Genomic DNA, 21,640 nt, shown 5'->3' with positions numbered 1-21,640 from the left:
TTTTCGTAGCTAATAGTATTAGTCACTCCAACAAAATTTAAGTCATTTTGTACAGAAACATCTGGTCTCTTTATACCGAGTTTTTTTCAACAGACAATGTAGGCTTGTATGTTAAAGCAACTAAAATCAAAAGAAACCCACTTCCTTGCCCGCCCCAACCTCCCGGGCTAATTATAGATGCAACAAACTAAAAATGTGGTATAAATCAATACATCTTGTATATAGACAAACAAAATAACCAGATTGTAACAGGCTTTCGGTAAAGATTCAAAAACATTTTTAGCAAACCTTGAAAAAATCTGCTCACCCTTGTTTCCAGGGATTTTTGTTTTTTGAGATTAGAAAAGGTGGCGTTATTTAAAGAAGCAAAAACTCCGACCTAGTTTGCTTTTGACACCCTCGTGGTAATTATTTTTATCCGCGTGAAAAGTAATTATATTTTTTCTAGATCGCGCGACAAGATTGACTTACTTCGTAAACTATAATGCGATACTACTTTTTACTTTTTATTCCAATTCTAAAATCATATCCTCTCGAATCCGTTAGCATTTAATACTGATCATTCAAGCCAAACTTCCCCGGAAGAGGTAAGTTTTCAACTTATTTTACTTAAATAGCTTAAAATTACTTATAAACCAATCAGGATTGTGAAATGGACATGCATAATTACATGCCCACGTTGTGCGTCATATGCAAACAAAACTGTTGCAATTTTAACATACTGCATGGCTGACCTCACAGCCTGAACTAAATTATCTATACTAGAAACCAAGCCTATTCAAATATTTTTTTCCAGTGGAGCGCTGTTAAAATAGATTTAATGCAAATACAAATCCTCAATCCGGTCTGTATTTTATTCTTATCTATCACCCAATTTATCTTCTTATCGTCACAATGGTAACCACCTGGTCACCAACATACATTATATGTCCGCCGTAAAGAAAATTAGGAAGTCCCACTAAATGCTAAGAAAAGTCTTATTTCAGCTCTAAATTGGATACTTAGCAAACATTTTAGACAAAGCAGGCACTCTATGCCCCGTCGATGTTAATAGAGAGAGTTACTAGAGTTTTGAGAATATTATTCTATAAAAAGTAACAACTTTAAGTCTGTATATATTATATATAAAATTTTACAACTATAAATTTCACTAAAGGTTATTAAAAAAACACCCAGCAAAATGATCGAAGTGGAATTTCGCCTTTACTTTATACGAAGGAGTTAAATCACTGCTCCTCCATCTTATATATATATATAGATATCTTATATATAAAGATAATATAGTAGCTGGTTGACACATCGTAAAATAATGTAAAAAAATCTATTTTACATTTAAAAATATCGACAGAAATAAATAATAAATTTTTTTTCTCCATTTTATGGTATATACATAAAAACAATTACTTTTAATAATTTTAGTGTGACTTTTATAAGTATCCAATACGGCTTTTCCATTATTACTTTTTTCAGTTTTTTCTCATGAGAATTTTTTACACAAGCTGATGGACACTTGGGTGTATGATTTTGTCCTTCGAACTTGAACAATTATCTAAAAGCATCTCAACCGATCTTTTGCTCGCTAACCCAGACAGCAATAACCCGACAGTACATAGCGGAACAATAGATAATAAAGCCGGGAACGGTGTTTCCGTAACTTGAGATAGCAAGGCAATAGAAAGCCCAAACGTGGCTACAGTGAAAACAACATGTTTGATGTTTTTAAAAAACAGAAGCGTAAAGTTGGCTGCAAACGCTCCAATTATGATATCTCCAGTACCGATGTATACAAAATTCTCAGAACGCCCGAATTGGATAGAAAAAACCGTGGGTAACTCGTAATTGCTGTTATGATTAAACAAAGAACAAAGTAGAGTTTGACATGTCGTCGTTACACCCTGAGTATCAACGCCCAGTTTCTGATCAATGCTAAATAACTCCGAACCAGCCCCGAAGAATTTCAAGCCAGCCAATAAGTAGACGTCATAAACAAAAGCCAGCCACATGAATATTTGCAAGTACATGAAATTCTTAAATTGAATATACCCTGTGAGTAGGACCGACATAATCACGATAGTGTTATTGACCAACCAGCGGTATTGCGTATGAGCTGAAAGAAACCAAACCGCGGCATATGCAATGGATATAGGTACAGCAATGGTTGGCCTAACAAACTGTAAAAAGTATAACGATATAATGCTCACAATAGCTATATGTTGAATTATCACCATAACGACAGGATATTTCTTCATTCCTACAACGCTGTAGAACATCAAAATAAAGTAGATAATGTTACATGCAAAATAAGATAAATATCTTCTTTGTTTTAGGCAACCAAATATTGTTTTATCACAAGGAATGTTTTCGTTGTTTTCGTGTGACGGTAACACCGAATCAGGAACATGGATGACGTTTTTTAGTTTTACTTCTCGTGATCCTCGGATAAAAAAATCGGCATAATAAGCGCTCATAAACACTAGTGCAGAAACTGAAACGTTCATTATCATAAAATTCACATTCGTAAAATCTTCCATATTTTCCATCTTTAACTCTAAAACCTAAAAGAATAAACAAACACGGTTAATATTTATTCTATTAAAATTACAACCATCGTGTTGAATGTTTCAATATTTTTTCACACTTAAATTTTTACTTATAATAAGCGACTCAATAGCGGTAATGTTTTTTGCAGCCAGCGACGGACTACGAACTTGCGTGTATGGCAGGCAAGTTGGTTAAATATTTTTTTTACTATGTCTGCCAGATGCAAAATCAAGAGGTACATCCTAAAAAATAGAACGGATGTGCGAGCAGAATTGCGAATTGATTTGTTACCTTTAGAAATAATGAATGAGTAAATGTTATCCTTCTGAAGAAAATTAATATAAGTTGGTTGAGATATTTGGAAAGAATAGAAAAAAATAATTTGTGTAAAAAGGTGTAGAGACTTGACAGTTTCTGGGATAAAATCTAGGTACACTGAGGTAGATCAGATTGGGAAAAGGTCATTAATATACCCTATACAACTCATGCTAGCAAGGAAAACGTGACATTTGCCAACACGGAGAATTAGAAATGTTAATCAGATAAGAGAATCGAGTTGATTTGGACATTTACAAAAAATGGAGGAAGATAATTGGGTAAGAAAATATTTAAACTTAATAGTTCGTGGGACAAAACCTAGAGGTCGATTTAGGGGTATTTGGATTAATATACGTCGTGCAATCCATGCTGGCATTAAAACGGATGTTTCAGTTTGCGAAAAATTGATTTGTTTTTTACTTTAACAGAAGCTTATAAAACAGTTTTCGATTTGTTCTGAACAAAAATTTGAATAATGGTGAAAGAATTTTTCAGGAAACTTCCTCACCGCTATTATTTATTTTTATCACTGACCAACTGCGCGGTTTCAAAATAAAAGTTATTTTTTACGGGGCTGATAAGCAGTGCTAATAATAAAATAGACGTGACCAAATGTTATTTTCTTTTAAAAAGATTCTCATGTCCTATTTAAAGCGAAAAATATCCAAGAGATATGAAATGTATAATTTCAGAACGGTTGACTTAAAATACGCAGTAATCTTAAATCCGATCAAGGAATGTAAAAGTGTATTTTCCTAGGTGGCATACAGCTTTTTTATAAGCAACACAAAATTTTGGCAGCGGTTTAATGCTGCATAAATTTCTGTATTTCACTGGCATAGATGTTATTTACTCTTTGCTTGTTGACTGTCTACTTAAGAATCTCAAATTTACGTGTTACTTAGCTAGACTGGTGCTCCTATCGTAATCGTAAATCTTTTAGAAGGAAAAAATAAATGCTTTTTTTCTCTATTTTTATTTTTTTAGTCACTTCACGCTTAAATCAATAAACTGCTGATCTAAACGAACTGGTGAATGAGGGGGGGGGGGGGGGAGGAGGAGGAGAGAGGTGGGGGGAGTGGAATAAACGCAAGGGTTAAAAATATCGAAAATATAGTGGGTTGGGGGTATTTGGTACTCCAGAATGGCACTCCAAAAGAACATCATATTGAATGTTAAAGCCTTTGGTTATCGTTCGTTTTTTCTGACGCCATTCATTCTCTTATGTTCGAATTTATTCGGCATTTAAAATTAAAAAATATTAAAAACTTACTTCTGATATTTTCCGTTTTTAATCAAGTTAAACCAATATTAATATTTATTTAATAATAATAAAAATGATTAAAAATTTTGTGTATATATATATAATATAAGAAATATACATTACAAGAAATATGTAACGATAACTACCTACATCTCAGGTCACTGATGTTTCAACAGTAAAAAAAGTTTAAAATATATCTTTAGAAGAAGTTACTAAATAGATTGTGCTAATTACCCTAATTAAAACTATAAATTAAAAGCGCGTGTTATGACTATTTCAAAATAAAGCACGCACGGACTTTTTGTATCCTTAAAACGTGGTCTACATGTTGTCAGAAAGTGGTCACTGGTGATAATTATTTTTTCCTTATTGTGAGGAGAAACCATAGTGTATTTTAATACATATTCTGTTTTATCAATAAATATATTTCTTTGTCTATTTCACAACGTGTTTTATGCGATATCTCGCTTTTATTAAATTACTTTCAACGCTACAGAAAACATCTCGTATAGCCAGTGACGTTTTTTGATAATTTTCAAATGAATCGTTTTTATTTTGGTGATGTCATTTGTCAGCGGCGTAGTTAAGGGGAAGACTCGACCAAGTGATTTTATAAGAGAAAAGAAAATGTATGTATAAAAATGTAAAAGAGTGTACATTTTCTTTTCTATTTTAATTTTTTTTTATGAATGAATGTTATCATATTTTGAAACTGAATTTAATTATATTGTTCTTATTATGTCCTCTTTAAATTAAGTGTTTTTAAAAACTATTCAAAGCTTCCCTTTTTTCTTAGTAGAGTCCCCGTGGAAAATATTGTTATGCAATGTTTATCAACGGACTGTCTTACACCATTTCTAATAAATCCACTTGCAACAATAATTAGCACTATTCCCTTTGCTGCATTTGAAAAGAAAATCTGTGAATTGCTTTTAGAAAGTTTATTTTAAGATTTTTTTACGATTTTAAATTTTGTTCAGTTAAGGAGCGTAAAAATCAAATTTTTTCTCAATTTTATTAAAAACTGAGCTTATCCAAAATTTAGACGTTTTTACATTGTAAATATATTTTTTGACAAAAAAGCACCTCATCAAATATGACATGATATCTATATCTGCCCCTGCCTGCCACGCAAATTAGCAAGACCCACGAAATGCGGTAAATAAAGGACGGGCGAACCCGTGGATTTGTCCACGGGCCACCGACTAGTTTTAGTAGAATTTAGGAGGTTTTCGCATGTTCCTTCTGTTTTTAATTTTGGTCAAAATAATATAGGAATCACTAGATTCTAATAAAAAACACGTTTTTTACAGCAAATAAAATGCATCTTTTTATATAGAAAAATATATTCCCTGCCTTCGCTATTGCCCTTTTTTATGCACTCTTATCAAAAATCCAAAAAAAGGGAACATGGTGAGTTTAATTTGCTAAGCTGCATTTTATAATGTACTTTTTTATTCCAGGTTCCTTTTTTAAGAACATATATTTTGTCAAAACAAATTTTCTTTTGATTTGAACATATTTCAAAAAGTGTCTAAGAAAATATAATCTTTAAAATCGTGCTCTCTAGCTCGCTAGTGTGTTTGGGGACAACTTATCCGTATATTAGTATGAAGGGCTTGATGATAAGACGATTTGCGTCTTCTACTTGCTCCATCAAATGTACTTTTTAACTTTTAATAGCACTTGTATTCTTAATTTAACGGCGAAACATACCTTACTTTTAATATGTATATACGACACACCTGTACTAAGCGGTACACTCCAATATGCGCAACGGTTTACCTACACACACGTTTAACGTCGCGTTCAACGCCGAACCATTAAGCTATTCTTCAATTTCTAAATAGTAGCTGAGTCACTATACTTTGTGCTATGGATATATTAAATAGAGATGCTCGAAACATGTACGGTGAATTAAAATCTTTTAAATACGTGGTCTCTTCTTTCACCGTCAGCACGAACGTGCCTGCTGAAAACCCTTTCTTCCCACTTTAAAGTTAAAGTATTCTGAAATAATATTGAAAAACAAACAAACAAAAAAGTCCTGTCTTAAACCACCTGTGCAGCTGACCCGCACAGTGACTACGTTGGTTGCCATGGCGAACCAAGATAGGTTCCCAACAAGTACTAACGGAGTTCTAGATCATATTGTATAGTCTCACGTTTTAGGTTGTATTTCGACATTTTATATTTTTTATATATTTATATTTTTTATTGTTTTTAATTTTTGTTATTTTTTCATCACAGAAAAAAGTTAAATTCAGTTCAACTTCTGTCGAAATAAAAAAAACAGCATGCACTATACCAAAACTTCTTAATTGCACATTATTGATAACATCAACGTCATACCCAGGCCCCTTGCCGTATCACCGTCCTGATAAAACAAAATATACAAAGGAATTCAAAACGAGGTCGACACAATGTCAAATTAAGCTTATTAGACTGTGCAATTATGCTTCTGGGCTATGGCTTTCTTGTTTCGCGCGCTCTGTTAGAGGAAATAATTTGATTTCCAAATCCTATCCGTCCACCATTTCTCGCAACTAAAACACAGACACATAATCTTTATCTAAAAATATTTTTTTTACCGTGTCTTTTTTTTTAAAACAATTTTAAGAGAATTTAACTCTTTATATAAGTCACTTTGTTTTTAACACTTAGTGCTTAAAATCTTTATCTTTTATGGTGCGGTCGCATTTTAAAGTTCTATAATGTCGTCACCATAGCAACATAGCAAATTTCCATGCACGATACAAATTTTTAGTGACAAGCCTCCATACGGCAATAGCAACACGTACTGGAATTGCTGTACGAAAGCGCATGTCTTGCTTTTTAAACCGAGGTGTAAAGATTGTCATCAGCTATTCAAACACATCCGATGACATACGGAAATCGACTTTCCATTACAGTGGTCGATCGGTTTGTTGGCGATCCTCCCAAATACTTTCAAATCAGCTTTCCTTTTGTTCAATCTGGCAAATTTAGTTAACATTTTGATGCAATAAGCTTGAAGTACTGGACATTACAAGTAGCATAACAGTATGTCTATGCTTTATTTGGTTTCACTTTCCAGAACCTTTTTTCCTTTTGGCTTCTTGTTTTCTTAACATGTTAAAACTTATCATAACAGAAGTTTGATCTTTGTCATGGGCATCTTGAACGTGAGTTTTACGCTCCCATAGCAAGCTGCTTTATTTCTGTGATGCTTGCCGACATTTGCTTTAAAATGTGCAAAAAATAACCTCTTCACATTAGGGCTATATATTATAGATATATAGCACTAATCAACCTCGTCCCCAGGGTCTTGTGGACCCTGAGCCATTATTACAAACTTCATCAACAAGGCAAAATGCCCTGGGAACAAGGTTGAGCACTAGTGTGAACGCAGCATTATTTATTTGTCTCACTTTCAATGTTTTGAAATGTGCTCTCAAACGCAGATGGTATTAGCGCCGCATAAAATATATTGTCACTCTTAAAAAGGACTTTTTGGGAGGGTTGATTATACTTAAAAAAAGATTCCATTTTAATTTTATGTACAACTTCGTGCACAGCCTTTTTAATGTTTATGTCGGGGTGAGGAACAGCGGTATAAATTCCATCGCGTCAAAGGTTTTTATTTATTTATTTGTAAGTTGCGAATGAAGTCCAAAATGCTGATAAACGTCTCATGAACTTTTTACGCCCATATTAAGTCTACGCTGTCCCCATTTTTACGCCTGCTTTTCAGTATCATTTAAACTTCACGATAACTAACGTTTTTGAGTTTTTGAGACCACTCCTTGCATTCTTGTCAATATGGCTCTTTTTTTACGATATGATATTTTCTTAAACGCTATCTTAATATCAAAAAGTAAAAAAAAAGACCTGGGGTCAAGGTTGCCTTCTTTCGCGTAATGTTTTGATTTTGCGTTGAGAACAATGAACATGCGCATTAATTCCTGTTGGTAGAAATATAAACAATAGACCGTGAAAGTCAAATAAATCTGTTTAAAAATGAAATATTCGCTTAGAATTGGTGAAACTTCTTTTTAAAAAAAAGACAATTAAAAAATTAATTTCAGTCCCTTTTGGATCTTGTGTGATTTTGAATCATAGCCATTCTATCCCCATTTGGTCCTGCTAGTCTATATTGTTCTACTTTTTTATGTTTGCGTGTATACAAAAATCCGCAAAGTTTTGTAAACTTTTGAAATGGGTTTTTTTAATATCTCTTTCCCATGTTGTTGTGAAGCGTAATATATTTAAACTTTTGTAAGATTAAAAATAAATATAAAAGAATACCAACCTTACTTTCTCCACTGTGATTCTTCAAAACTTTTTTACCTCTGGCGATAAGGTTTGCTTCTCGCTAAACTTTTCATTTCTCTCTTTTGAGTCTACTTTGTGGTGAAGTGAGGTTTAAAAACAAGTTTATTTTCTCGATATTAAAAACGTGTTTCCACAAACTCTCCGCGGCTCCGTTTGTTTTAATTTAAATCTGTTGTTTTTCTTTTTTTTTTCTTGTGTTTACAATGTATTCACGGATGTGTAAATATAATTAAAAACCATCTAGAACATATAGATGTTGGTATATTTGTTCCGAAAATATGTATTTGTAAGAACTACACGTGTAAACAAAATATTTCCCGCTGTTTTATGTAACGCTTCGTTGGATAAAAAGAATAGAGTTTATTAGTTGAGCATTGTTTAACACTGCTGCTTTTTCTTTTATTATTCGCAACATGCCTTTCTTAAAAGTTTTATTTCTGATAAAAAAGGATCTTGATGTTGTTAGCCGCGCAATAATTCAAATAACTTCGTGGCAGGTTTAAACAATAAAATTGTGAGTTTTCTATTTTAAATATCTTGTATTCGAAAACACCCGACATTATCTCGACGATATTTTCATACTAAAACATGTAAATATTTCGAGATGATTTCGAAGCACTTAGAAAAAAATAGAAAAGAAAACAACAAAAGTAAACAATAAAACAAAACAATCCGTGACCTAAAAGGGACATTCAATTTTCATTTTAAAATAAAAACAAATTTCAATTTTTTTATCAATTTTTCTTTTTTAATTCAATACAAAAAGAAAATTTCAACTTAATTGTTATAAATCCGTGACCTAAAAGGGACATTCAATTTTCATTTCAAAATGATTTCAGATCAATTGACGTGAAGTGTAAAGTATTGTTTAACATTCGTAGGATTCAGTTAAATGTTGTTTGTCTTACCAGACATGAATAAAATTTTTACTGAAGAAATTCTTTCTTTCTTTTCAATATCTTGCAGTTGCGGTATCCAGGAGAAAGAGGTTAGAAAGAGGTTATTCCGTAAAGTCAATAAAACGGTATTGTAAATAAAATGGATTGTCGCCAAGGGTTTCACAAGCCCATTTAGAACAGACTGTGGCAACGGCAGTTCAAGAAGTAAGACATTATTACATTTACTTCAGTTATTTTTTAATAGCTAATTTGGCATTTCGTTAGAAAAATATGTTTTTCTAAGATTTTTTTATTTTTACATTTCTCTACATGACACATTTATATTGCAACTTTTCTTCTCGATTTACCACCTCATCTTCTAAGATATAAGTAAAGCAGAGAAAACAGCTGTAAATTTTGTTGCGTGCTTCCTTGAGAAAAATATTTTTTAAAGAAAGCGCTACAAATTTTGCTTCCTGAACTTGCTTGTTTTACTGGAGTATATTAAAAATACCAGAAACAAAGGTTAAAACTTTTTTCCTTAATTAATATTTTTTTCTCTTGCTGAAATATTTTTTCTTGAAAAAAATATATAATTTTCATTTCTTTGAATAAAACAGCGTCTTTTTAAACGAACTCTGTTATTCACTATTTTATCACACCAACATTGACCAACTTTATTTATTTATTTAAGGTTAGTCCAACGTATGGGAGGAAAATGATGACCAAGTATATTGCTAATTGAGACAATATACGTGTTAGCCATAATAGAGTTATAAGAGCTTTAGCATAAGCTGCACCCTAAAACCATCAGAGAAGACGCACTGACACCGCACGAATGGTTAACCCAATACCTTATCGGGTCGATTTCTTTAGCCATAAAATTCATTATGATCAAAATGAAAAGCTTGTTATGTATGGGGCTACACATGTCATTGCCATTGATGGTCATTCTCGCTTCATTGTCGACTACTCTACCATGCCAATAAAAAGCAACGTTCTTATTTGCGATGATATATACAGGTTAATTAATTTTAATTCTCGTAACAGTTTTCCGAGAGATTGTCAAAAGAGTAAAAAGAGCGCTGGAGCGGGACAAGGTTGATTTATCTTATGTCGTAGGAAACTAATTTTTTAATTTTTATCTTTATTTGCGAAATATATCTTATGTATAATGATGTTTACTTAAAAGCGAAAAGTTTTTGAGTGAGTGAATAAAAATTGTAAGAAGGGCCAGAACTTTGTTTCACGAGACAAAAATTACCAAGGGTCGATGGAAAAGGTCCGAAGGTCTGGGATTTGAAAGCACTAAAGGTTAGAACGGCACCTCATGCGGTGCCTACATGTGTGCGTCAGCGATCAAGTTCTATCTCTATAAAATTTAACTGTGTCAAGCTACACGCCGCTTCTGTTTTATGTGGCTCTAAAAATGGGTTTTGGTGATCTTAAAACTGATGCTGGATTAAAATCCTTAAATTCCTTTCTTGCAGATAAAAGTTATATAGATGGGTATGACATATTAGTTTGTTTGATTAACAAATTGTATAAAGCTAGCTAGCAACAGTTGTGTACTCGACATAGCTAGCGAGAGCGTATGCCACCCTAATTCCGTGATTGTGTAAACAAATGTTTTAAAATTGGGAGGACCATGTCTTCGATGAGCAGTCCTAGAGTATTTAATGCTCGTTTTAAGCTACAGAGACCTAATTTTTAGCATCAGAAGTACTATTTCGCCCTATTTGCCATAATTTGAATCATCCAACACTAATGTTTTAAAGTAAAAGTAAAAGTTTGTTATTAATTCGTCTTAGGTTTTTTTTACCTGTATTGTGCAAAAGTTTGTAATCAATTCTGGTTTAGACTGGTACTCCTGAATTTTGAAAGGTTTGGGTGTTTAGTTGTTTGAATTTTTAGTTTTCTTGGGGTGACAAAAAACTCTGAGAGAAAAGGTAACTTCATTGAACAAGTTCAAGCTAAAATAAATACATAGAAAATATGAAAATATGAAGAAAAACACAACGCCTAAATTGAAAATAAAATTGTTGAGTTCTGTAAATTGTCTTCAAATTATTTGTAACTTGATAATAAACACTTTTTTAGCTTTTTTTTTTAAATTTGATTTTAAACTTTCTTGAGCGAAAATAAATCTGTGATAAATGCCTGAAAAAACTACATAAAGAAATTTTATTTTTAAAAACAGCACACTTGAGACACATTAACAAATTATTCCAATAAAACACAAGTTAATTACGTAATGCACCATAAAAGACAATGAAACACACATGCATATTCTTAAACACAAACAAACATATAGTAAACATATATAACACAAAATCCAGTGTTAACTGTACAAAGGGTCTGCGCTTCACCAGACTACTCTCTTCAACATTCAAACGACCAACACTGTTGTGTTTACGAGTCATGATTTGCAAGAAGACTGTATTTTTATTACTTACTTGAGTTTGTTTTTCCACCCAAATCATTAATTCCGGCGCTTTTAATCATGTCCATCAAGGAGTTCGACTCTGTATTTATTTACAGTTTTTGAATATATATAATATAGGGTACGGGACGTCACGTGAGGCTACCACATTAAGGCGGACGGACGACAGACGTTCACAGTGTAGACATTGATAGATGTAAATGTAACAAACACAGTGTGCTATCTTCCCAATTCTCCTCACATGGCTTGGGTCATTCACTCGCCCATATTGAATCATCACCAAGGGGAATAAAATCCTGTTGTCCCACACTGCGCCACAATTAATGGGACCGAAGTCATACGATTTAGATGGGATAGTTTAGGCTGGTGTTAACGTCATTAATAAACATTTCATGTTACAGAATATATTTGTGCACAGTATATTAAAAAGCCTGTGCATATTCATAATGCAGATAATTTAGCAAAAAACCTGGACGTCAATGCTGGTCAAAGTCGTGGCACCAAAGTAACTAAGTAGGCATACTCAAGTAGGAAAGATCATACTTGCAACTCACCACACACGAAGTCATTTTCCTTTTCAACCTTTCTTGGTCTATGGAGATTAGTTGGCAAAATGTTTATGGTATTTTGCTGTATGTGCCTTAGTAAAAATTTATTGCTGCAAAACTTGGTACAAAATAGTAAATTCGGAGAGCTGTTTAAGAATAGTTTAACCTTTGATCTCATTCAGTGGTCCAAGGGGTAGATAATGTTATAAGTTGTAAGCAAAAAGTGGACACTATACTGATTTCACGGGTTTTCATAAAAATATATTTTTTTATTTCAGATTTACTCCCTCACAAGCTGATGCTGTAGTTTTTCAAGCACTGTCTTCTGCTCCAGACTCATCACATGCACACATTTTAAGATGGTACAAACATCTTCAGTCATATTCAACTCAAGATCGGGATGGGTAAGATTTGTATTAAAGTCATTGGCACTCTTTATATATAAGAGAATTTTTTTGACAATACAAACAACAACATGTTAGATTTTTTGTGGTTTAATAAAAAATTAAGTAAACAAGTTTTTTCTAGATTTAAAGGTCAAAAGAAGGCAATTACTGAATATGGTCCTAGAGGCAACGAACAAGCTGGAAAAGCTGATGATGATTTTGATTTGTTCGATGATGACGATGATGATGAAGAGGAAGAGGAGGTAATCTTTTCACCTGAATGTGAACTATTATGTCCCTTTTATGTTTGATGCATATGTAAAGCATCAATAGTAGCAAATGTCATGTGACTACATTTGGATATCTCGTGAAATTGGTGAATATTGTATATATGGTTAGGATTGTGCTACATTTTGTTTTTTTAATTATTTTTTTTATCATTTTACCCCTGCCAAATTTTATCAAAAAAGGTGATGCATAACTTAAATCTAAATGTCCCATTTCAGCGTTTCGCCAAATTGGACCAACACTTAATTTTTTTGATTTCGAGGATAATGATCTTTATTTTTTAGACCGAGGAACAAAAGAAAGTTAAGGAAGAACGACTGGCTGCTTATTACGCTAAAAAATCGAAAAGTAGGTCATGTATGCTAAATATGTAGTCCAAATTTGAATTGTATCAGGCTTTTCTGATTTTATAATAGCTCAGCATTGCACAGAGCTTCTTTCACATAAAAGATAATAAGAATAATTGTTACGCAGTGAAAAATGCACCAAATTCACCTATCAAACATATTTTGCATTTTGTTGTTTCGTGTGTTCCTAGTAAAAAGTTTAAGGTATTGATTTGGCACCATTTTGAATGAGTACAGATGTTAACGCATAGAAAATTAAAAGAAATTCGTCTGTCGCAACAAACTCAATAAAAATATATCGCATTTGTTATTTGTAGTTTGGATATTTTATGTATGGTTTTGGGCCACAAACAGACAAAATACGGGTTTAATTATACAAAGTTGTGCATGTGTATTCCTAGCATAAAGCAGTGGGGGTACAAAAAAAAGTTGCGTGCAACCATTGCGTACAAAGAGTGCAGTCATTAATAAAGTAAAGGCATAACGATTTTTTTACAGGGTAACCAGCTAACTGGTACGTTCTTATTTTTATAGAACCTACCGTAGTTGCAAAATCATCTCTCCTTCTTGACGTCAAACCGTGGGATGATGAAACTGGTGAGCTTTGAGATATATTTATCTTACCATTTTAGTGGATTTTTTTCATATTGTGTTGTCTTGCAAAATTCGAAATGTAAAGAGAAAAGCTCACAAAGAACAAAACATGCTTATGATGTACTGGAGAATAATTTGCAAACTGTTTACCCCTGGTGTGGAGAAAGTGGAAGCATAGTCGGCGTGGCTTCACGATGTAGTTCATTAAGCCCATAGTTTTACAATGTTTCATATTTATTTTCTAGATGTTAAGAAAATGGAAGAATGTGTTCGATCCATTAAAGCTGATGGACTTCTTTGGGGACAGGGTAAGTGTGTGATACTTTAACAGAGTTGAAGTTGTTTTTAATGCATTGGTCAGACTTTGTTTTTCTACATATTCGCCAAATCATAAAACAAAAAACTATACCGTGTTTTTAGCAGGTGTTCATCTCTTTATCAAATGATAAGATCAGCATCATAATGTCAATTATAGACTAGTTTTCAGTGCTTAATGCATAATCTTAGTAAGGCTACAATTTTATTGGACATATATAATCCCATTTTTGCATCCTCTCGAGAAATATGAAACACGCATCCTCACCTTTGAGCTCTATCCAGTGGTACAACAAGAAATTAACTGTTAGCGAGATTTTTAAGCGGAAAATTACGCTTTATTGTTTTTTTTATTTATTTATTTTTATCTTATTGCAGCTAAATATATTCCCATTGCGTATGGTATTAAAAAGTTGCAAATCAACTGTGTAATCGAAGACGACAAGGTAACAAAATTTCGATGTATGTTCAACAAAATGTCGGACAAGGTTTTCGTCACCAATGAAAATTTCGTCACTTTTAGCCATTCCTAAAGAAAATTTGTTTATGGTTGTTTCAGTTTCTACGTAGAAAACACTTAAAACAACTCACTATAATTTTCGGGCGATCATTCCAATGCGCAATTCGAGGGCCAAAATTATTGGTCATACAAAAATTGTCTTCTGTCCGACATTTTTCGTCTAATAATCTATGTAAAATTGATGCCTCTGTTCGAGGATTTTTGTGACAAATTTTGTTTAACAAGTTTAAAACCCCAGCGCTATGTAAGAACACAAAAAGCATTCCTACCAAATCAATAGATTTTCACTCCTTAATTAAATTTTGTTTCTGGTGAAGAGTTTATTTGTCGTTATAGATTAGCACAGACTTTCTGGAAGAAGAGATCACGAAATTCGAAGATTACGTACAATCCATGGATATCGCCGCATTTAACAAAATTTAATCACGAAATACACAAATGACGTTCTGTTGATATATTATTTTTTGTCGTATTTCAATGCACATGGTTGCCATTTTATAAATATTTTCTCTAGTGTCACCTCAAAATGCAACCTTTACAATCGTGGAATCATATGTCCATTTTTAGTACATGGATGTCTGCTCTATCAGAAAAAAGTCATGAATATCAGCAACTTTCTTCAAATATCAGATATTTTATAGGTTAAATGGCTTATAACTTTTTTGGTTTCTAGAATATTAGACACCCCTTTTTATCACTTTCCCGATAGGCGCAATTGACAAATTATTTGCGGTTTTTTTTTGGCGTATGCGTGGTCACAAAATGTGTCATTGTCCGGATTACTACATTCTACCCAAATTTGTGGACTTTTTTTCTAATGACGAAAGTTAGTACATGGTCTGACAAAACTTTAAGAACTAGAAAATGTTGCAGAAATTTCACAGAAGAATCTTGAAATAGAGTGTAAAGTTACCTAAAATGCTAGTATTTACAAGACCCAGGAAAAAATTCAACTTCGGGTTTAGGAAAATACTCTCTGGTACAACATCTTCAATAGCGGCAGCAATATCATTTAAAGTTAATTGCTTTATATGGGTTTAGGCAAGAGGGTTATACTTTTCTTAAGTTGTGTGCACCAGTGGCGTTTTTTGCTTACCCCGTTGTGCAAAGTATTCACGTGAAAAGTCCTAGTCATAGGCTCTGATTTTGACATTTTTTCTTAATCACCAACCACAATGCATGATAAGGATCATGGATCGGCTGAGATTTGCGACGTTCTCCTTTGAATTAACAAAACTTGCGTCCTGATAGCTCATGGTATAATAAAGGTTTTAGCCAACCACCCTTGTAAAGGTGTATGTTTTGGAATTTTTATAATCATTCAAATCTTTTCCTCCTAATTCTGTTGGGTAAAACATAAGATAATGAAAAATATCTGGGTACATAAGCATTGGCCAAAATGACATCCCTTCATCTTCATTTAACCACCCATGTGGGACTTTATAGGGATCAGGAATAGTTAAGCCGTCAATTTTTAATTTCGTCTTGTATTCATTAATAAGCTGATGCTCTATTTCTGCTGCAGTTTTTATAGGCTGTATGTTATTCTTCATAGTCGAAAACACTCGTGCTACAAGTTCCTTTTTCCTTTCATTTAAAAACATCTTTCTAACTCTTTTAAGTAATCCTTAAGTTCTTCTACTTTTATTTTTTTCTATTAAGTCATAATCCATCTTAATTATACTTTTTAATCGTTGAATATCTGATGCTTATATTTGTCGTCTCAAGTTAAATTGCAGGTCTCATGCGACCGAGATTACGTAATCAAAAAAGGGTTGAACTGATGTCTTCAGAAGTGGAATTAGGTAAAGTGTAGAGACTTAATAGTTCCTTGGGCAAAGACCAAGAATGACAGTCTTGCGAGTTTAGATCGAACACAGTCTAGATCAAGTTAAAGGGCATTTATATCCCCTCACCCAAACCATGCTAGCATGGGAAACTTACATAAAGTCGAAAATGACAATGCTTAGTAATAACTTTCGCATAAAAACAATGCAATGCGCGATACATAAATCTTTTTTAAATTGTATAAAAATTACACATAAAGAATAAAGAAAGAAAAAGTTGAAAATTAGGTTCGTTAAATGGAGACGTACATTAAGAAAACGTCTATTCTAGGTCGCCTAAAAAAGGGTGGCAAATTCATACGTCGTAATTTTAATCTCCGAACAAAAAGCGCCGCCAGAACATGATAGAAATAACGTCATTATTTGGTTCCGAACGTTGCAGCCTGAAAATAGTTAAAAGGGAAACGTTATGAGTTACTGGGTATATAATTTCAGAAAAAGGTTAAAGACAGTCCATAATTAAAAACAAGCTCAATTTATTTGTAATGTATTTTCAGACATCAACACTTTCTAGTGCTGAGTCATCAATTTTAATAATTTGCGATACTGGAACATTTTCCGATGATGTGTTTCCTAGAAAAGAAAAATTGAGCAACATTATTAGTTAAAAATAAAATTTTAAAAATATCTTTATTTGTTTTCAGTCCTTATTTATTCTTAGATGGCGGTCTGGATCGAAAGAGTCTGGTAGCTAGAATACCTGGAGACTCTCATAGGATGTAAACACGTGTGATGTGTTAAAAACAAAGCAGTTAGGTTACCATTCTACTTGCGAGCTGTCGTGATTTGGGGAACAGAGCGTGTTAACATTTTTTGACCAAATAATAATAAAAAGCATAGCAATATTTATACTCACGATTTAAGTCCGCCATGTTTGATAAGCGGTCTAGTTTTTGAGAATTTTGTTTAATCTGTGGCGGAACTCCTCTGTTTCTATAAAAGTAAAAAAAAATTCAAAATAAAAAAACAAAAAAGCCCAATATGCCAATCCAATGCAAAATCTATATTTAACAATGAGAACAAGACGAACAAAAACATCTTGTTGGCGTCAGAAGAAAGGGTTGACTTACATTTCTTCCAGCGTAGAAATCATTACTTTCTCAACTTCTCTTAATTCTCCAAACATATTTTGATTGGAGCTAAAATAGAAATGATATATTAGATTCCAAAATATGGAAATATAATGGTGAAAAAACCAATCAAAATACACCAGTGTGGCAGTGTGAAACAATATTTCAGGTTTTAAAAATAGCTGCGTAGCACTTAGCAAATTTTGTTCATGTTGGAAGGATCTAAATTTAACTTGTTTCCCATAGCTACTCTATTTAGACCCAATTTAAAGTCTATTAACTGCGGTTTTATTGCATAAAACTTATATAGAGTGAAATTTAAGGAGATTTGAGGACTTTTGATCAGAATTTTCGAGAAGCTGACGGTAAATAATAAAAAAAATTGAGGAGATTGGATTAGATTTTAAAAGTGACGCCATGAGTAAAGAACAAAATTATTGCTGTACAAATGCAGCATTTCTATACATTCAAAAATCTACTTTTAGATGAGTTTTAAGGAGTTTTGAGGAGAATTTTCAAAATTGAGGAGAAATAAGGAGATTTTGGAAGGCAACCCTGTTAGTAAATTAATTTAATTTAAACTAGTCCGTTTTACTTACCTAATATTATGAAGTTTAAGTTCTTCATAAGCGCGCATAAGAATATCAAGTTGTTTATTCTTCACTAAAATATTTTTTTGCAATCGTCCAATTGCATTTCCTAAAAAATAGAGATTTTCAGGAATGAATGAATGGTTATTTGATAGTCATATTTGATGGTAAAAGTATATTAAGGTGAACTCGTACCATATGTATCCTTCAAAACGTGGATTTGTTTTTTTGTGTTCTAAAATAATAACAAAAAGTCAACGTAAACAAAGAATGCATCAAAAATGGAGTTGGAAATTATCTATAATCACTTTGATCAAACAATTTAAACATCGGTTGAAGTAAGGGCAATCCTGTTTAGTAGCAGTAGATGTATAGGGTCATTTTTCTTGCATAAAGTTGAGACACCTTGAAGACCATTATTAAATCTTAACTAACCTGTTGATTATGGTAGCACAACAAGCAACAAAGGAAGATAATTGCCAGATCCTTCCATGATATATCCAAGGTCGATATCAGATTTTTCATATCATCCATTAACCCAAGATTATAATCATCATTGGCATATTCAACAATCTTCTCATACCAAGTGTTGGATACAATCTTCAAGTATGCAACTTTGATTCTCCAAGTAGCCTTTAATTCAGTAATCATACGTACTACCCTAGTGACACATAGCTGCAAATCACCATTGGAGTATTGCTGTATCTTTTCTTGCAAATCATCAACTTTTTCCTTCAATTTTTGCATCATCTCTTTCCACAATTCAGAGATGGTCAAAGCAATGTTTCCTAAACTTTTTTTCGCCAAATTCATCTTGGTATATAAATAATCAAAGAGTTTTTCATACCAATTGTCGAAATTTATTTTAATCTGCGTTTGGATTTCATTCAATGATGCATTCATTTCTTCAAAACGCTTTTCCAAATTTGCAGTCGATACGATGTCGAAATAATGATTTACAAAACTAACAAGACAATCTTTATAATCTTCCATCACTATCTTCAACTTCTGTTTTTCTTCTTGAAAACTCAACAAATAACTTTCCAAAATATCCGCAGCAAGATTCATCTTTTTATCAGAATTACCAAACATGCATTCACACCACGCATCGAAGAGAACTGTTGTTAATTCTAATATTGCACGGCAAAAAAGTAAAGATTTTTCCAATAACTTTTGAAAAGTTAAACAAATGTTTAAGGAGCACTTTGAGACCTTGTAAAATATCTCTTTTCCACAATCTTTCAAATATTGGTAGAAAAGCATGGAGTATCTGACAACCGCGTTCTTCATATTTTTGTAAGTTTCAATTACACAATGAGAGTTAAACAAACCAAGTAATGAAACTTCTGACATCCAATCAATAAAATACGATGCTCTGTCCTTTGCATGTTGCCATGATGTACTAACTGGCTGGCTGTCATGTATCTGCTGATTCTCAGTCAAGTTCTTCACAGGTTGATTTTCTGATGATTCTGAAATATTCAACTGAACAGTTGAGTTGTCAAAGTTGATGACATTCTTTGAAGAATTGTAAATATTTTCAGCATCCAACACATTTACATTGTAACTCGAAGATTGAGTTACATTTAAAAGGTGCAGGTCATTGATTCCACAACATGAATCTAAACGTAAATATGTGAATCTCACATGTCAATATATTTTATGAACATTGTTCATCCATATTACCAGTAAACATGCATCAAAACATTGTTATACAATGTACAGGTTACATGGGTTGCTAACAGCTAAAAACCAACAGTTTATTTAATTCACAGATGTTGAATAAGAGGTGTGATAAATTACAGGTACGTTTTTTTGTTCCTGTCCTTCTAAACCGGCTTGTTTTCAGTTTCTTTTAACTAGAATATTGGCCTCTAAAAGGAGTCCTCAAACATTATTATTAGACCTTGTAGAACAGCAGGAGAATCACCTTACCTTGTTTTTCAGTCTTTTTATTACTCACTGAGTTAAAAGTAAGTAAACACGTCAAAACTATCTTCGCAACTAACAAAAACATCTTGACAGTTCAAAACTTAAAAAAAGTCAGTTTGTACACTTTATGTTAATTGACGTCAAATGTAGCTTTGTTCGGTTACCATGGGACCAGTGAAATGGCCGTCATAACTGACGTAAGTTAACGTAAAATTGTGTCCTCGTAACTTTTTTAAAAATGCTTTGTTCCTTAGTATATATTTTAATGTAAATGATAGCAGCTAGTAAAAGTAATGTGAGACATTGCTTTATATTTTGATGGCGTTCGCAATGCCGCGAATCCTGTAGTGCAAAAAAACATCCAGCACACGGAGGAAAAAATCATTCCGGAATAAAAAATGGATATAATATTTTTTCTGGACATACATAAAATAGAATGATTACATGACTCACAAAGTCATAAGCGGAGCACAATCTACAAACTCAGTGAGAGCCCGTGGATTCTTTTGCGCTACTCATATATCGTGTTTAGCCCACAAACAAATAAAAATACGTGCGTTACCAACCTCGTTGCCAGCGCCTATTTTCTCTTTTCTATAACCAGCGATATCTCGTCCAATGTTAGAAAAAGATCAAAGATACCCTGGGGACGAGGTTGGTGCGTTACTGAAGAGACGAAACAAAGATTTTACCATGTGTCAAAATGACGAAACAATATGAATGTATCTTGACATTGCCGTAATTTATTTGATCTATAATAAATTATGTTAAGATGGAAAACTTTTTCAAACAGATTTCTCTGATTTGGACTGTTTGTTTCCGCTACTCTTGGTCCTTGGTTGCACAGAATTATATTATATGTGGTCCTCTGTATTGCGAGAAAACGTGCCTTAAAAGCAATTTAACATATCGAAAACCAGGCTCTGTGGAGTTTTTTATATAAAAAGAAAAACGTTAACAAATCACAAATATGCAACAGGCCATGAGTTGGAAGCTTTTCAGTATTGGTAGCCAATCGTTTCTTTCAAACTTCGAATTAGGAATAAAGCACATCCACCTGCTATTTGTCTTGTCCTTTATAGGACAAAACAAATAGCAATGGAATATTAACGAGTATTACTCAACGAAAAGTCTTCTCTTGCACCAAAACAGTAAATATCTCAAGGAATAAGGGTGGCTGTATGAGATGAATAAGGGCCTTTTTATATGAGAACCGGGAAACTGGCCCATCGAGTTTCCCGGTAGAGCGGGCTAATATCAACTCGGGTTTATATGTAAATTTGTTATTTCCCATCCCAGTTTTATATGAGTAAAAATTAGCGGGAAACTAAAAGTGGCGGGGTGAATATGTAAGCAAATATGGCTTCCAACAACAGAAAAAAGAAGATAGCGATACTGTTGATGCTTGAAACAACTTTGTTATCACTATTAATTATTTCTCAAAT

At 32.9% G+C, this 21,640-nt stretch overlaps 2 protein-coding genes across 4 annotated transcripts; one reads left to right on the top strand and one right to left on the bottom strand.

Moving 5' to 3' along the window:
- Positions 1 to 1,072: 1,072 nt before the first annotated feature.
- On the bottom strand, positions 1,073 to 9,003 carry LOC130621939 (uncharacterized). 3 transcript variants are annotated; one of them, XM_057437307.1, is made up of 2 exons: positions 4,133 to 4,791; positions 1,073 to 2,555 (listed from the first exon to the last, which is right to left on the bottom strand). In XM_057437307.1, exon 2 carries the CDS (start codon positions 2,538 to 2,540, stop codon positions 1,491 to 1,493), a length of 1,050 nt encoding a protein of 349 aa, XP_057293290.1. In that variant the 5' UTR covers positions 2,541 to 2,555; positions 4,133 to 4,791; the 3' UTR covers positions 1,073 to 1,490. The 3 variants fall into 3 exon arrangements, with proteins under 3 accessions (XP_057293290.1, XP_057293291.1, XP_057293289.1); XM_057437308.1 differs by having other exon boundaries at positions 4,274 to 4,791; XM_057437306.1 differs by lacking the exon at positions 4,133 to 4,791 and adding an exon at positions 8,415 to 9,003 and having other exon boundaries at positions 1,075 to 2,555.
- A 1,660-nt stretch (positions 9,004 to 10,663) lies between these two features.
- On the top strand, positions 10,664 to 15,209 carry LOC130622203 (elongation factor 1-beta-like). Its single transcript, XM_057437639.1, has 8 exons — positions 10,664 to 10,824; positions 12,585 to 12,710; positions 12,835 to 12,955; positions 13,265 to 13,328; positions 13,862 to 13,924; positions 14,167 to 14,229; positions 14,615 to 14,682; positions 15,093 to 15,209. The coding sequence occupies exons 1-8, from the start codon at positions 10,745 to 10,747 to the stop codon at positions 15,177 to 15,179; spliced, it is 672 nt and encodes a 223-aa protein (XP_057293622.1). The 5' UTR covers positions 10,664 to 10,744; the 3' UTR covers positions 15,180 to 15,209.
- The last annotated feature ends 6,431 nt before the right edge of the window (positions 15,210 to 21,640 follow it).

Source organism: Hydractinia symbiolongicarpus, chromosome 12 (assembly GCF_029227915.1).
Source record: "Hydractinia symbiolongicarpus strain clone_291-10 chromosome 12, HSymV2.1, whole genome shotgun sequence".
NCBI lineage: Eukaryota > Metazoa > Cnidaria > Hydrozoa > Anthoathecata > Hydractiniidae > Hydractinia > Hydractinia symbiolongicarpus.
Note: the sequence above shows the minus strand (reverse complement) of the source record. Positions and strands in the feature narration are given on the sequence as shown.